Source organism: Bufo bufo, chromosome 4 (genome assembly GCF_905171765.1).
Source record: "Bufo bufo chromosome 4, aBufBuf1.1, whole genome shotgun sequence".
Classification (NCBI taxonomy): domain Eukaryota; kingdom Metazoa; phylum Chordata; class Amphibia; order Anura; family Bufonidae; genus Bufo; species Bufo bufo.
This window is the reverse complement of record NC_053392.1, coordinates 512,337,275-512,353,308: the sequence shown is the minus strand read 5'-3', so window position 1 is coordinate 512,353,308 and position 16,034 is coordinate 512,337,275. Positions and strand designations below refer to the sequence as shown.

At 43.7% G+C, this 16,034-nt stretch overlaps 1 protein-coding gene across 2 annotated transcripts in view; it reads left to right on the top strand.

The window, feature by feature from the left end:
* The window catches only part of RALGAPA2 (Ral GTPase activating protein catalytic subunit alpha 2), a 344,341-nt gene that overhangs the window by 39,780 nt on the left and 288,527 nt on the right, over window positions 1-16,034 (top strand). For both annotated transcript variants that reach the window (XM_040429694.1, XM_040429695.1), the window contains exons 5-9: window positions 1,032-1,075; window positions 6,872-7,049; window positions 9,418-9,533; window positions 10,852-10,990; window positions 13,565-13,764. In XM_040429694.1, coding sequence (XP_040285628.1) covers window positions 1,032-1,075; window positions 6,872-7,049; window positions 9,418-9,533; window positions 10,852-10,990; window positions 13,565-13,764 — 677 coding nt within the window. The remainder of the gene's footprint in view (window positions 1-1,031; window positions 1,076-6,871; window positions 7,050-9,417; window positions 9,534-10,851; window positions 10,991-13,564; window positions 13,765-16,034) is intronic.

The window sequence follows — 16,034 nt, the reverse complement described above, 5'->3', positions numbered from 1 at the left end:
GGAGTGGCTAAGACCAAGGGCTGCTGGGAAGTGTAGTCCCTGCAGTTTCTTTTCTTTTCTATTGATTACGTTAAAATTGAGCAATACTTTTTCTCTGCTGTGAGCATTAATAAAGAAGGATTAATGCATAAGATATGAGCCTCCTGTCTGATATATAATTAGCCCTTTGCCCAGCAACCGGTCAGCAACCATTTCTTGCCAATCACCTTTAGTTGCCGGCTGACCTTTGATTCACCTGAGGAGAAATAATGGCGGGAAAAGGAGGGATAGAAGGGGGGATAGGGGGAGAGAGACAAATCCACCAAGACAACCTAATATATATAAGTCTCAATTGACACCATGAGGGGCAAATGCCTATACTGGCACAGCCCCTTTCATTCTGCATGTAAATTATTACTTGCTATTTCTGAAATTAAACTATTCTGACATCTTGTGGTATATGCGGACATCTGTACATGTAGTAATGCTGTTGAATGTTACTCCATAGTCATGACCACATTTAAATTGGCTTCAGGTTAAGACCATTGGGGTTTTGATCTGGACAACCCCTTTAAGTTATGTAATCTTTTATTTCGAAGAGCATTCAAGTTCGGATGAAAGTATCAGTAAGAAGGGTTAATGATTTCAGCCTAATCTGCTTGTGTGAGTTTTTTTTTTTTTTTTTGCTGAGTCGGCATCGATCTATCTATCGAAAGAATGGCTGGAAATGTAAGGTCAGGGAAATGGGGTCTTGTTGTTGGAGACACTGCGACATCTGCACAGACTTACTGAAAGCTTCTTCCTTCCTTTACATGTTCTTTCATTATCATTCAAGAACAAAACCTTTTAGTTCCTGGCCCCGTGGTTTCTGGATAAATATATCATGGGTTTAGGGTTGTGAAATCCCTTGTTTTCCTGATCAGTCCTAGGATTTTCCCTTAGGACAGCCATTATCTTTTAGTATACTAGTTTTTTTTTTTTCGTCTTCTACCTTTTATAAGCCATCGGTTGATTTAGTAAATTTGTTTCTGAACATTTTATTTCTCTTTTAGGTTCAGTTTTAAAGAAGCTTTTACACACTGGAAATTCTATAAAGGTAAGTGCTACAAAAATCAAAAATGTTCTGGATAATGCATTCTTTAGCCCAAATGCACATGATCAGGATTTGCGTGCGGAAAATCTTCACCGTAGGTCATGCACATTGTATTCTATGAAATTCTCATGTACACGATGCAGATTTTTTCCGTGTGGATTTTAAAATCCCCAACATGTCAGTTTATTTTATTTTTCCTGACCGGATTTTCTCCATTCACTTAGTAAAATCCGCACCAAATCCGAATACAAATCCGCATGTAAATGCGCACCAATTGATGCTGATTGTCCGCGGATTTCAGTGCTGATTCTCTGAACATAAATCCTGAACATTTCCCCTAAAGGGGAAATCCGCTCACAATTCATCTTCTAATATTATAGATACTTCACATAAGATCATATCAGTGGCCCAAAAAAACGCCCAAATCTCTTCGGCTCCATTCAGACGTCCGCACTTTGGGTGTAGACCCATTCATTTTCATTGGGGATGGAAAAGATGCTGACCGCATTTCCAGTCCGTGGCCCCGAACTTCCGGTCCGCGGCTCCGCAAAAAAATAGAACACGTCCTATTCTTGTCCGCAGCTGCGTACAAGAATAGGAATCCTCTATATAGTGCCGGCGATGTGCGGTATCAGTGTTTTGCGGTGTGCGTTGCTAGTGTTTTGCAGGTATTTTGCAGGTATTTCTATTGGGGCGCCGGCCCAGTGTTTTGTGGATCTGCAAAACACTGCGGACGTGTGAATGGACCCTTAGCCTTGTTTAGAGAGTTCTATTTCTTAAGTCCCCTTTACACAGACCGACTCAGCAGGCAATTATCAGGAATGATCTGCTCGTTTCCAATATTTGCCTGTTCTTTACAGGGGCTAAAACCTGCATTTAAATGCAGCAGTCACCTCTCCCGTATGTCGACAAGGGATTGCTACCGCAGCATCAATGCTTTTACCCGATGAACGAGCGTCTGATAATTCATCAGGTGATCGGCAGCACCTTGGAGCGCTCCTTGCCAATAATTGCCCCAATGTTTGACTAGTGTAAAGGGGCCTTGGCTATTCTGGCTCATGTCAACAGGATTTTGGGCATTGTAGAGAACGATAGCTCTTTTAGACTAAAAATCGATGGGGGTTTGAGTTCATGGCCTACTTCTCTTTCCCAGCCATTAAAAAAATTCTGTATAATTAGCCCATTCCCTCATTCTTAACTCCCCGTAACCCACCACTGTCACTCTGATGTAAGAGGATGATCTGAACAAAAAGGCAAATCCATCCTGAAGGGGTTGTCCGGGCCGTAGTTATTCATAACCTATGCTATGGGTAAATCATCAGATTGGTGAGGGTTTTACCCAGTATCTCCACCAGTCAGGTGTTTCAGGCAGTTGCAGCGCCTAAAATAATAGAGTGGAGGTAGAAGGCGTTCCTGCGTCCTGCATCTCGGATCCCACTGCACGGCCGCTACGCGGTGTTCAGAGCCATCCGCCTCCAGCACAGTACACTGTATTGTTTCCTGTGCGGTGACTGCCCGAAACAGTTTATTGGTAGGGCATCAATATCTATAGCATGGACAACCCCTTTAAGGGTATATCCACGTTGGACGTAAATGGTAGGGATTTGCGTGTGACACATCCTCCATTTTTGAAAATACCAACAATTTGTTAAAAAAACCAATGGGCAGTGTAAGTTGACTTCCGGCAAAGCAAGTTATGCTGCGGATTGACGACACGGCAAAACCGGTGACAAATCTGCCTGTAACACACCTGCATAGACTCTGCCCCACGAGTGGTATGTAAAATTCTAAACTGACTCTCAAGACAAGGTAGCAGTGCTGAGTATGTCATTTGGCACTATTCCTGTTTTTCTGTGTTCTTTCATAGGACTAAAGATAAATCTACGGGTTGAACTCACTTTTACCGCAATGCGTTATGAGTATAGTCTTTATGACCTGCACCTCTGTCGTACCTGTATAGAGTGACTGGTACTCCTTGCCATGTGTCATAGTAGACACTTAAGAGGCCACCTGTCAGCCATCACCGCCCTTTTTAGCAATGATGTCACGTTCAGAAAATGTCAGCATTGTTTCACTGTAGGCGCGGCCCGTTTCCTCGATGCGGGACTATGTACCTTGTGCACCTACGTATTTGGTTTATGTGCAGTTATAAAGAAGCTTTGTGGAGCGGCACTACTACTCTCCTCATCAGAGCGATGGCTGTAAGAGATTTCCTGCAGATTAGAGAAAATTTTACACAGAAATAACAGTAAAGGCAAACCATATTGAATCGGTCCGATCGAGCAGAATAAACCTGGCGACAGACTCCCTTTTTGTTATCCGCATTTCTTTATTGAATCTAATTTTTCTTTTTTCACCAGTCGTCAACAGTCTCGAGAAACTCAGCTGGGGGAGAGGGAAGCAAACGTCTTGGAGGAAGTCTCTGCTGCTCTGGTGGCAATCATTTCATCAGAGAGGACAATGGCCCACTATTACACCTGCAGATGAAGCAGGCGATTGTCGGGATGGAAGCGTTCCTTCCCGATTAATCACCTGCTCGGTAGAGCGAGAGAGACCTCTGCTGTTCCATGCAGCGATCTCCTCCTTAGTATGGGGAGGACTGATTGCTAATGCCATCGCTTATCCCCTTACTGATTCACTGTTCTCCGGCAGCAGATTGTGATTCCACGGGAATTGCTGCCGACAAACCCGCTAAATGATTCCGATTACCCGATGAATGAGCATTCATCGGGTAATCGGTGGCAGTATTACACTGCCAGATCATCGCTAACAAGCATTCGTAGTAACGCTTGATATCGATCTGGCAGTGTAATACCGCCTACGATTATCTTCAGGCCTTTAGAGAGACCGTCTACACCAGATTTATCACAGTGACTGATTTAGTGTAGCTTAGTGTACTCCAAAAAAAAAAAAAGTGCCAAAATTTTGGCCTATATTTTTTTTGGGTGCACAGCACCACCTTTAAGCCATGCCCCCTTTCCTCCAAAGCCGCACCCCACTAAGCCACATTTCCTTGTCGGACAAGTCGTAAAACGTGTCTGAAAGTGTCTAAAACACTTAAGGCCCCTTTCACACGGGCGAGTTTTCCGCGCGGGTGCAATGCGTGAAGTGAACGCATTGCACCCGCACTGAATCCGGACCCATTCATTTCTATGGGGCTGTGCACAATAGCGGTGATTTTCACGCATCACTTATGCGTTGCGTGAAAATCGCAGCAAGCTCAATTTTGTGCGTTTTTCACGCAACGCAGACCCCATAGAAGTGAATGGGGCTGTGTGAAAATCGCAAGCATCCGCAAGCAAGTGCGGATGCGGTGCGATTTTAACGCACGGATGGAGACCCGATCATTATTATTTTCACTTATAACATGGTTATAAGGGAAAATAATAGCATTCTTAATACAGAATGCATAGTACAATAGGGCTGGAGGGGTTTAAAAAAATAAAAAAATAATTTAACTCGCCTTAATCCACTTGTTCATGCAGCCGGCATCTCTTCTGTCTCCATCTGTGAGGAAAAGGACCTTTTGACGTCACTGCGGTCATCACATGGTCTGTCACATGATCCATCACCATGGTAAAAGATCATGTGATGGACCATGTGATGAGCGCAGTGACGTCATCAAAGGTCCTATTCCTCAAAGAAGAAGACAGAAGAGATGCCGGCTGCGCGAACAAGTGGATTAAGGTGAGTTAAATTATTTTTTATTTTTTTAACCCCTCCAGCCCTATTGTACTATATATTCTGTATTCAGAATGCTATTATTTTCCCTTATAACCATGTTATAAGGGGAAATAATACAATCTACACAACCTTGAACCCAAACCTGAACTTCTGTGAAGATGTTCGGGTCTGGGTACCACATTCAGCACGTGCAAAACGCATTGCACCTGCGCGATAAAAACTGAACAACGGAACGCAATCGCAGTCAAAACTGACGCAACGCATCCGGACCTTATCCAGACACGCTCGTGTGAAAGAGGCCTTGGGCTCAGATTTACTTATCCTGTAGATGACGTACACTTAGACCGGCTATCTAGACCTGCAGCAGATTTATCATAGCGGCTCAGGCTGGATGACGAATGTGATGCAGGGACGGACACTTCTCTGACTCTGTACCAGCTATAGGTTGGCTTACTTTGAGACTGATTTTTACTCCAGAATTGTGGTGCAATGTTGGCACAGAATGGCTGCTCGACAGATTTACTATCATTTACATCAGAAACTAGCATAAATGATAGTTCAAATCTACGCCAGCTGTAAGCTTTTTGAAAGTCTGGCGCTTGGACTGCCTGGACATGGACCAAGTTTATTAAGAGGCTTGTGGCCCTTAATAAATTTGGAGCATTCTGCACCGACAGACTATATACTAAGGCTGGCATTCGTAGCGCTAGTCTTCGTATATCTTCCCCAGTGTGTTGCAAAGCCTGTGCGCCATGTTTTTGGCACAAATTGCATCAGAATTATGGCTCGTTTGATTAGTAACTGTCCCCCCAATTGTGTCCAGTTCCGAACCAAGATGTAATCGCAGGGTGCACAGAGAAGATCTCACCTGAGGGTTCCAGTTAAGGACCTTCACTATGCAGCATGTGTGAAGTAGGTGCAGTCTTTTCCAAGCTGCTAAACCAGTGACCACCACTGAGACATAGTGCCGCCATTTAGGGATAGTTGACTTGTTGGTTGGAGAGGAGGGAGAAGGAAAGAAAGAACATGGGGAAGGGGGTTTGTGAGGACAGGACAAAGTCACCTGGAGGGACTATGGTTAATACCCACGTAAAGTATATAAAACCCTCAGGAAAGGTGGGAGTGCTAAACCACTATGAGGTATTTCCACCAACCAAGGTCTGCTCTAGGTACCAGACTGCAGAGCGGAAGTATTCCTGTATCCTAGGTTTGACATTGCCAGGCAGAAGTTGAATGATGGGTCACCAGGTCTAAAAATATTTTTAGACTGTAGACTTTATGTTAAAAAAATAAATTAAAAAAAAGGCTTGACCCAGGCGTTGACTGATTTCTATCAAGGCATGCCTAAGAAAGTGATGTACATGTCTGACAGGTGTGCCTGCCACCTCTAGGACCCACTTCTATCTCAAGAACATCGCCTTCAGGTGGGGAGAGGATGCAGAGGTGCATGAGGCCTAAGACGAATTTGTTCAAACATACCCAGACAACATGATTCAGCAGGAGGAAGCCCTGTCCACACAAGCTTACAATCTGTTTTCAAAGGATTGATTCCAAAATGGCTTTGTCCGCTTTGTACCACTAACATGTTATGGCTAAAACCCATAGTCGTGTCATGACCCCAGCAATTCTGATAAAGTATGATTTTGGAGAGTGAAGGAGTCTTTATTATGTGGTAGCCTTGGCGTTTTTCCATGCTTGCATGTCACATCTTCTGGCTATGCCTCCTGCTGTCTTGCATGTTTAGGCCCCATTCACATAACCGTATTTTTGGTCAGCATCCGACCCACAATTTTTACGGATAGGATGCGGATCCATTAATTTCAATGGGTCCTCAAAAAATGCGGACAGCACAGCATGTGCTGTCCGCATCTGTATGTCCGTTCCGTAGCCCCGCAAAAAAGAGAGAACATGTCCTATTCTTGTCCGTTTTGCGGACAAGGATAAGCATAGCCTCAACGGATCCGCAAAAAAAAAAAAAAAAACTGATGCAACACAGAAGTTGCATCCACGTTTTGCGGACCACAAAGTACATACGGTCGTGTGAATGTATCCTTAGTCAGTGGCATCCCTTGGCACATGCGTCCTGTTTAAATGAAAATGTCTTTCATCCTTTAGATACGATGTGAAGGAATGCGGCTGTTTCTTCTCTGGCTTCAAGCACTGCAGACAAATTGCGGAGAGGAGCAGGCACTAATATTTGCATGTCTTGTTCCTGGCTTTCCTGCCGTCATGTCATCTCGAGGTCCTTGCACACTGGATACCCTCATAAGTCCTACTTATAATTTACCTGATGGTTAGTGAGAGCGCTTCTAACTGCTTATTTCATGCTATTCACATTGCATTGCACTGAGGTGTTAATTCTTCTGTCAAAAATCTATTTTTCTTCTGGTAAAGTTGGGTGACGACCCACACGACCGCCATTACAGCTCCAAGAGTGGTTCCCTAGATAGAGACGTCTACACTGGTAGGATTTACTGTGGATCATTTCTGCAGCAAATCCACACATTTTGGTTCAGATTTGCCTCTGTGGATTTTCATGTGAATTTTCTAGGAAGCTTAAAGGGAATGTGTCATCAGAAAATGACCTATTGTTTAAATCATGTTTTTATGTTAAACCTAGTTTTAAGGAATTTTTGGTGATTTTTATTTTTAATTTTCCATGTCACTATCTATATTTAAAAAAACAAACAAAACAAAACCTAAAATACCATATTTTTCAGTTTTCACAATGACCTATAAGCCTAATACTAAGCGCCACTTCTTGGTCTGTAGAGATCACTTTTCAGCAGTCATCTAATTATCATCACATACAGGATTACAATGATCGATATCACCTATATATAGATAACACAGGATCCACCATTCACAATAAATTATATAATGTCACATCTTGTCTACCTTGTACATTGACCTCTGCAGCGGTCACAGGGCATGCCTAGAAAACTCTGGCATAAGTCCCCTCCAGTCTAGTGCCCATGGTGGTAGCTGGAAAGCATTACTCTAACTGCTGTTAGTGGGGTTGTCCCATGACAACAACTTACCTGTTCAGCAGGAGCTGGGGCTCTCGGCAGTCCCAAGAACCGGGTCCTGTGTTCAGCCTCCGCTCGGCTATCTCCTCCAGTGCCATAAAGCTGAACATGCATGTGTGTCTGACACTTCTTTCAAAAGGGGAGCAGTGATCAGTGGTGGCCTCGGTGTTTGAAGCCCTGTTTATCAGACACTTATCCCCTATCCTGTGGCGCAACCCCTTTAACAACAGCTCAGGCAAGATGATGGGCCCCGTCATCATGTTCAGGAAATAGGAGAAAAATCATCTGCAATCAGAAAATAAAAACAGACAGAAAAAAAATTATCGGCGACACATTCCCTTTAAGAATAAAAGAAAACCTGATGCAGTTAAACAACGCTGTTGCAGATTTTGACTTCCCCTTGAAGTCATTGGGGGAAATCTGCAATAAATCCATGAACATAAGGCAACAGGAATTGACATAGCGTAGATGTCAAATTCCGCACTGCAGGTCCGTTTCTGTGCAGACACTTTCCACAGCATGTGGAGGACATTTTTTTTCAAAATCCTGCCACTGTAATCCACTGCGGTTGTCACTTGTACAGATAAAATTTACGGAAATGTTGTCTTAGGCCAGTCTCAGACGAGTGAGTTCACTGCGGGCTGCTTTCACACTAGCAGTATTGCTGGATCCGGCAGGGTTCATCAAAAACGCTTCTGTTACTGATAATACAACCGTCTGCATCTGTTATGAATGGATCCGGTTGTATTATTTTTAACATGGCCAAGACTGATCCGTCATGAACTCCATTGAAAGTCAACGGGGGACGAAGCCGTTTTCTATTGTGTCTGAGAAAACTGATCCGTCTCCATTGACTTACATTGTGGGTCATGACGGATCCGTTTTTTTCCACATCCTATGACAGAAAGAAAACTGCAGCTTGCAGTTTTTTTCCGGTATTGAGATCCTCTGCCGGATGTCAATACCGGAAAATGTGAAAGAAGCCTTAGGGTCCATTCAGACGTCCGATCCGGATCCGTTCCTCAATTATGTGGAACGGGTGCAGACTCATTCATTTTCAATAGGGATGGAAAAGATGCGGACAGCACAGAGTGTGCTGCAAAGCATTACTCTTACATTCCTTCCGGTCCGCGGCTCCGCAAAAAAATAGAGAATGTCCTATTCTTGTCCGCAGCTGCAGACAAGAATAGGAATCCTTTATATAGTGCCGGCGATGTGCGGTGTCATTGTTTTGCGGTCCACAATTTGCGGACCTCAAAACACTACCGGACGTGTTAGAGGACCCGAAGCCTGATTTCCTGTTCTGGACTCTGCTCCTCTGAAAGGGCCACCTGGCAATATAATGGTTTATAATACTGTGTGTCCCTGCCAGACCCCGGATCTACTGAATTGTTCTAACATAATGCTGTCAGTACAATTCAGTAGATCCAAGGTCTGGTAGGGAAACACAGCATTATAAATCATTATATTGCAGCCTGCTTTCTCTAAGCAACATATATAATAAAGAAATGGCTGAATAGAATTTTTGACAGCGTGAAATAAACATAATTCTAGATTTTGGAAGGTACTGAAGTGACTTTTCACTGGACATATAATACCAGGTACGAGGTAACTTTGCTTTTATTAATTTAGGTAAAGTCTATCCTGAGGAAATCACCCCTCTTGTACCAGTGGTGTCTGGTGAAAAATCCCCCGATGATCCAAGCTGCTTTTTCTTACAAATGCTGTTGAAGTACATGGTAATACAGGTAAGTGCACGGATTGTGTGCTTTGGTCTGCTGCTGCTTCCAGGTAGTTGTGAATTGGTATTTTGGCAATTCTTTAAAAGGGGTTAACAGAGACTAAAAAATGTCCCCCATATGCCCGGGCCCCTCACACTGAATCTACTTACCTGGCTTCCCACTCCATGCGCCACTCCTGGTCCCACTGCTGCTTCTCTCTGTGTGCGGATGAAAACATCCGGGGGCTGGGGGGAACAGCCAAGGGCAGGTGGGGACGAGCCTCCCTAGCATCACCCGCGATGCTAGGGCGGCTCGTCACCGCCTGCCATTCGCTGCTTCCCCCTTCCCGACACCGTATGTATTCATCCGCGCCAGGAGAGAAACGGCAGCGGCGGTGCAGGGAACCAGGAGCAGCGCGGGGAGCCAGGTAAGTATATTCAGTGTGAGGGGCCCGGGCATATGGGGGACATTTTTAAGTCTCCAATAACCCCTTTAACCATTTACTATGCACGTCGTGGTGGTAAGCTGTTATCTGCAACCAGACGTATAAAAGCGTCGGTTGCCCCTGCATTCTGTGAATTAATCCCCTCCTTCCCTAAGGCAGGAAGGGGTTATTTCATTTTTATTTATTTTTTTCATAAAAAAATTAAAATAAAAAATAAATACATTTGTTAAAAAAAATAATGAAAAGTGAACAAAAAAAAAAGTTATATCTATAATTATTAATTTTGACAATAGTATAGCAGGCTACGTGCACACGCATATGCAGATTCCACCCCCCCTTTTTTCGTTCATAAAAAAATAAAATACAATTTTACCAATAGTATAGCAGACTTTTTTTTCTTTTTGCTTTCATAAAAAAAAAATGGATATTGATAAGAGAGGAAAAAATATAAAAAATTTTCATAATATCCACAGTTTTTCCATAAATATAAAAAATATGATATATCAGTCATCTAATGGCACAAAAGAAAGGTCTAATGTCTAATATCAAGTACATGTAGGTTGGCTCAGAAATGAATTGGCTGTTTGCAGTTAGACTGAAAAATTGGCCTGGTGAGGGAGAGGAGTAAACAGTCCGCTAATAAAGCGGCTAATATACCGTTTGCGTCCATTGGTCTGTTAGTTATGTAGAGTATAAAGCATTCTCTCCATTCACCTGTCCATATTATGCACTTTATCCATATTTCTATGTGCCCCCCCCCTTCGTGCTCTGCCTGATGGCAGCCACACTTGTACGCAATCATCTTTCTTTGGTGAAGATCCCTCCTTGGATCCATAACGCCTTATTTTGTCCTATTTGGATGCATAACGCTTCATGTTGTCTTTGTGTTTTTTTTCATAGGCTGCAAGCTTGTCTTGGAGAAATAAGGAGAACCAGGACACGGGCTTCAAGTTTCTATTTAACTTATTTAGGAAGTATTATCTGAGTCACTTATTTCCGTCATTTAATAAATTGTCGAACCTTTACAAGCCTGTACTTGGTAAGTACCGAGGAGTGTTTGTGCCGGTGCACACGTCACACATTTATGAGAAGTGTACATTAGATGTCATTGCTGAGGACCAGATGTGGTATGTCTGTGAATACAATGGCCCACATTTACTAATGTCACAGTTATCATCCAGCCTGAGCCCCTGGGATAAGTGTACGCCATCTACCGGATTAGTAAATCCGCCCCGTACTGGTGTCTAAGATTGAGACAGCGTACACGTAGACTTAAGTTTACACTACCTATCAGTTGGCTTACCTAACAACTGAATCGTGTGCCAAAACTTTTGACATTTTTGACTCACGTTGTCTCCGCCTTGTCGGACTAGTGGAAAAACAGTCTAAAACAATAAATGTGGTACAAAGCTCGATTTTTAATTTTTATTTTTTGGTACAAATTACGCCCGAATTTTGGTACAGGTTGACCAGTAAATCTCCCCCATCGTTTTCTGTGAAACGCTGCAGTGTTTCCGAGTAAAACATATGGGGTCATCTATCAAACTGGTGTAAAGTAGAACTGGCTTAGTTGCCCATAGCAACCAATCAGATTCCTCCTTTCATTTTCCAAAGGAGCTGTCAAAACTGAAAGGTGGAATCTGATTGGTTGCTATGGGCAACTAAGCCAGTTCTACTTTACACCAGTTTGATAAATGACCCCAGTAGTTCTTTGTAACAAGGGAGCCTGTCCCCATGTGATGCTGCCATGATTAGGGCGGCATGACATTGCTGACAGATTCCTTTTAAGGTTAATGGTAAGTCAAAACCCAAATTTTCACTCTTTGCAGCCCAGTGTAAGGGCGAACTTCATGGCAGAAAATACCCACTGGAGTTTGAAAGGATTTAGCTTGATGTTGATATACTGTACAGTATAAATGATAGCACTGAGCTTAAAAGGTTATTCCAGTAATTGCAAGTTGTCCCTATCCTCAGGAGAGGGGTTAACTATTAGATCGGTGGGGATCCTACCATCTGGACTCCCAGAGATCCCAAGAATAGCAGACCTGTACCACACACTTTCCTCCAAAACAAATGGAGTGGCGGGTCAAGCATGCACCCTACCACACCAGTCCTCTGTGAGACCTGCTGGAAATTGCTGAGCGCTGTAGTCTGCTATCTCCATATAGATAAATGGCGTGACCGTGCACCTGTTTGATCTGCCGCTCCCTTTATTTCATGGGGGCCTTGCATCGTACAAGGCCCCTGTTCTCATGATTGGTGGGGTTCCCAGCAGTAGTACCCCCACCCACCCAACAGTTATATATCCACATAATAGGGGAAAATGTGAAATTACTGTAAAATTACTGTAAAACCCCTTTAAAGGAGCACTTCCACAATTCTTTTTATTCACTGACCTGTTAGAATGTTACATGATGTAATCTGTAGTGAATGTAATCTTCTCATCAGTAACTGTATCTGTGAGTTTTAACCTCCCTTCTGATGCTGAGCTATCTCATGTGACCAACACTCTGATCTCCTACTGACACAGGACAGGAAGTCAGTTACGTCTCTATTCATTCCTATGAGACTGAGAGTGAGGCTCCCATAGGAATACATAGAGAAACTGACTTCCTGTCCACACATAAGATGCTGTGTTATTTAGGAAGTCAGACTGTTGGTCACATGACATATCTGAGGTGCAGAAGGGAGGGGATAACTCACAAATACAGACACTGATAAGAAGATTACATTTACTACAGATTACATCATGTACCTTTCTAGCAGGTCAGAGAATGAAAAAAAATTGTGGGAGTGCCACTTTAACACTCATTCCCAGTTGCTCTATTTCCCTTAAACAGACAAGTTTGCTTTGGCCATGCATGAACTTTATTTCAATAGACTAAGAGGGAAGTAGTGGCCCCACTTTATTTTAGAAGAAATAAGACAACTGAATGAGTTAAAATTCTATCTGTCACTCTGTGCCAGCCCAGCCAATCTCACACCTTGCAGCACTGAGGTCCTGGGTTCGAATCCGACCAAGGACAACAATTGCATGGAGTTTGTATGTTCTCCCCGTGTTTGCGTGGGTTTTCTCCCGGGTGCTCCGGTTTCCTCCCACTACAAATACATATTAATAGGGAACTTCTGGTGGCAGCTTGATGCTAATGTCTGTAAAGCTCTGTGGAATATAGTCGCGCTATATAAGTTCATAAAATAAATAAATACATTTTTAATGCAAAAACAAAAAATATCCAACCTTCCCAACCCTTATTTACTCTGGTGGGAGACTTCAGGGATTTCCTGGCCTTGCTCACATCAGAATATATTGATGTGATATATACAGTATATACATCCAGCAGCAGATGCGTGCAGTGCAGTGCAGTGCAGTGTAGTGCAGCGCAGTGCAGCGCTGTATTACTTTATCCTTCTCTCGTAACACAAAGGTCATCTTCCGCCTGTTTTGTTTTTCAGTAAAGGCAGTGTACACACAGAGGCGAGGGTATTTATAGGGACCTGGCAGAAATTTATTCACGTGCACGGCTGAAAACAATGTACTTTATTGTTTGCGGATCTCAGCGAAAGCTTGTAAGGTGACCTGGATCAGTGATAGCAGTTTCTCTCTCTGTTTCAGATGTTCCGGATGTCAGACCAAAGCCAATGTATGTCACTATAACCCGGAACAATGAAAGCCTTTATAGCACGAAAATCCCTTACATGGCAGCTAGAGTCGTGTTTATCAAGTGGCTTGTCACATTCTTTCTGGAAAAGAAATATGTAGCATCTTGTCAAAGCGCTAAGAACGGAGGGGAGGTTCTACCCAGACTGATCCAGGTATATTCATTGGATATTAAAGTGACACTCTGTCTTAAAGGGTTTCTGTCACCCCACAAAACTCTTTTTTTTTTTTTTTGGATAGTTAGATTCCTTTATAGCGCGATATAGGAGAATATAATAGTCTTACTTACTTTCATGCGGCCGATTCTTTATAAAACGAAGTTTTATAATATGTAAATCAGGGCTCTACCAGCAAGTAGGGCGTCTACTTGCTGGTAGCCGCAGCAGCAATCCGCCCCCTCGCCGTGTTGATTGACAGGGCCAGCCGTGATCTCCTCCTCCGGCCGGCCCTGTCAGTAATTCAAAAATCGCGCGCCTCTGGTCATTCGGCGCAGGCGCTCTGAGATGAGGAGGCTCGTCTCCTCAGTGCGCCTGCGCCGATGACATCACCGAAAGAGAAGACGTCATCGGCGCAGGCGCACTGAGGGAGTGCTGAGGAGACGAGCCTCCTCATCTCAGAGCGCCTGCGCCGAATGACCAGAGGCGCGCGATTTTTGAATTACTGACAGGGCTGGCCGGAGGAGAAGATCACAGCTGGCCCTGTCAATCAACACGGCGAGGGGGCGGATTGCTGCTGCGGCTACCAGCAAGTAGACGCCCTACTTGCTGGTAGAGCCCTCATTTACATATTATAAAACTTCGTTTTATAAAGAATCGGCCGCAGACTAAGTAAGACTATTATATTCTCCTATATCGCGCTATAAGGAATCTAACTATCCAAAAAAAAATAATATGAGTTTTGTGGGGTGACAGAAGCCCTTTAAAAGTGGTTCTCTGGGATTTACATATTAATGGCCTATCCTCAGGATAAGTTCTCAATATCAGATTGGTGGTCCAACTCCCGTGGTCCTTGCTGATCCGCTGTACGAAGAGGCTGCGGCGCTCCATGAGCACTCATTCATGTTCATCTGCCACATGGCCTAGGCGCAGCTCAGTCCCGTTTGAGCGAATGGGGCTGAGCTGCGATACAAAGCACAGCCGGTCTCAGATGTATGGCCGTGAGCTCTAGTGAGCGTCATGGCTTCTTCATACAGCTGATCGGCGGGGGTGCCTGGAGTTGGAGCCCCACCAATCTGATATTGGTGACCTACCCTGAGGATAGGTCATCAATATGGTAATCCGGAAAAAAACTTTTAATGGGGTTTTTGGGATAAAAAAAAAGGATTTTTATAAGGAAACAAACACAACATGTGGGGGCACAGTGCTCCATGTGTAATCATTGCAAGCCTGGATTAATCTGAATTGCATTAGTGCCATACTTACCATACATGAAAATTTGAGGCATATTTTGTTTTTTGTCAAAATTGAGTGGCTAACTCTACACAGTGTTATATACATACACACATATACACTGTGACCTATGTTGCCCATTGGCCACAATGTTTTTTTAACTGTAGTGCACTGTGTACTTGGCTTTGCAGTGGTCATTTTAAAGGAAAACTGTTTCTGATGCGTTTCATCCCAGCAGAGGCCAAAAGGACCCTTTTTTGGCTTCTGTCGGGTAAATGCGAAACTATAGCTATTTTCGACATATGCATCGGGAGCTTGCCCGGTGCATACGCCAAATGTGTAACGTGATGTGAACGGAGCTTTAATTATTAGACTAATTTAAAGGGCCTCTGTCAGCAGATTTGTCCCTATGAGACTGGCGGACCTGTTACATGTGCTTTTGGCAGCTGAATACATCTGTGTTGGTCCCAGGTTCATATGTGCCCACATTGCTGAGAAAAATTAAGTTTTTATATATGCAAATGAGCCTCTAGGAGCAACAGGGACGTTGCCGTTACACCTAGAGGCTCCGCTCTCTCTGCAACTGCTGTGCCCCCTGCACTTTGTTTGGCAGGGTCAGACATTATGATGTTATGGCTGCCTTGCCCTGCCAATCAAAGTGCAGAGGACGCACCCAGGGACTCATTTACATATATTAAAACATCACTTTTCTCAGCAATGCGGGCACAGAAGAACATGGGACCAACACAGATGCCTTCAGCGGCGAAGTGCACATGTAACAGGTCAGTCAGTTTCATAGAATCTGCAGCGCTGTAAAGACTCACAGATACAGTCAGGTCCATAAATATTGGGACATTGACACAATTCTAACATTTTTGGCTCTATACACCACCACAATGGATTTGAAATGAAACGAACAAGATGTGCTTTAACTGCAGACTGTCAGCTTTAATATTTGAGGGTATTTACATCCAAATCAGGTGAATGGTGTAGGAATTACAACAGTCTGCATATGTGCCTCCCACTTGTTAAGGGAC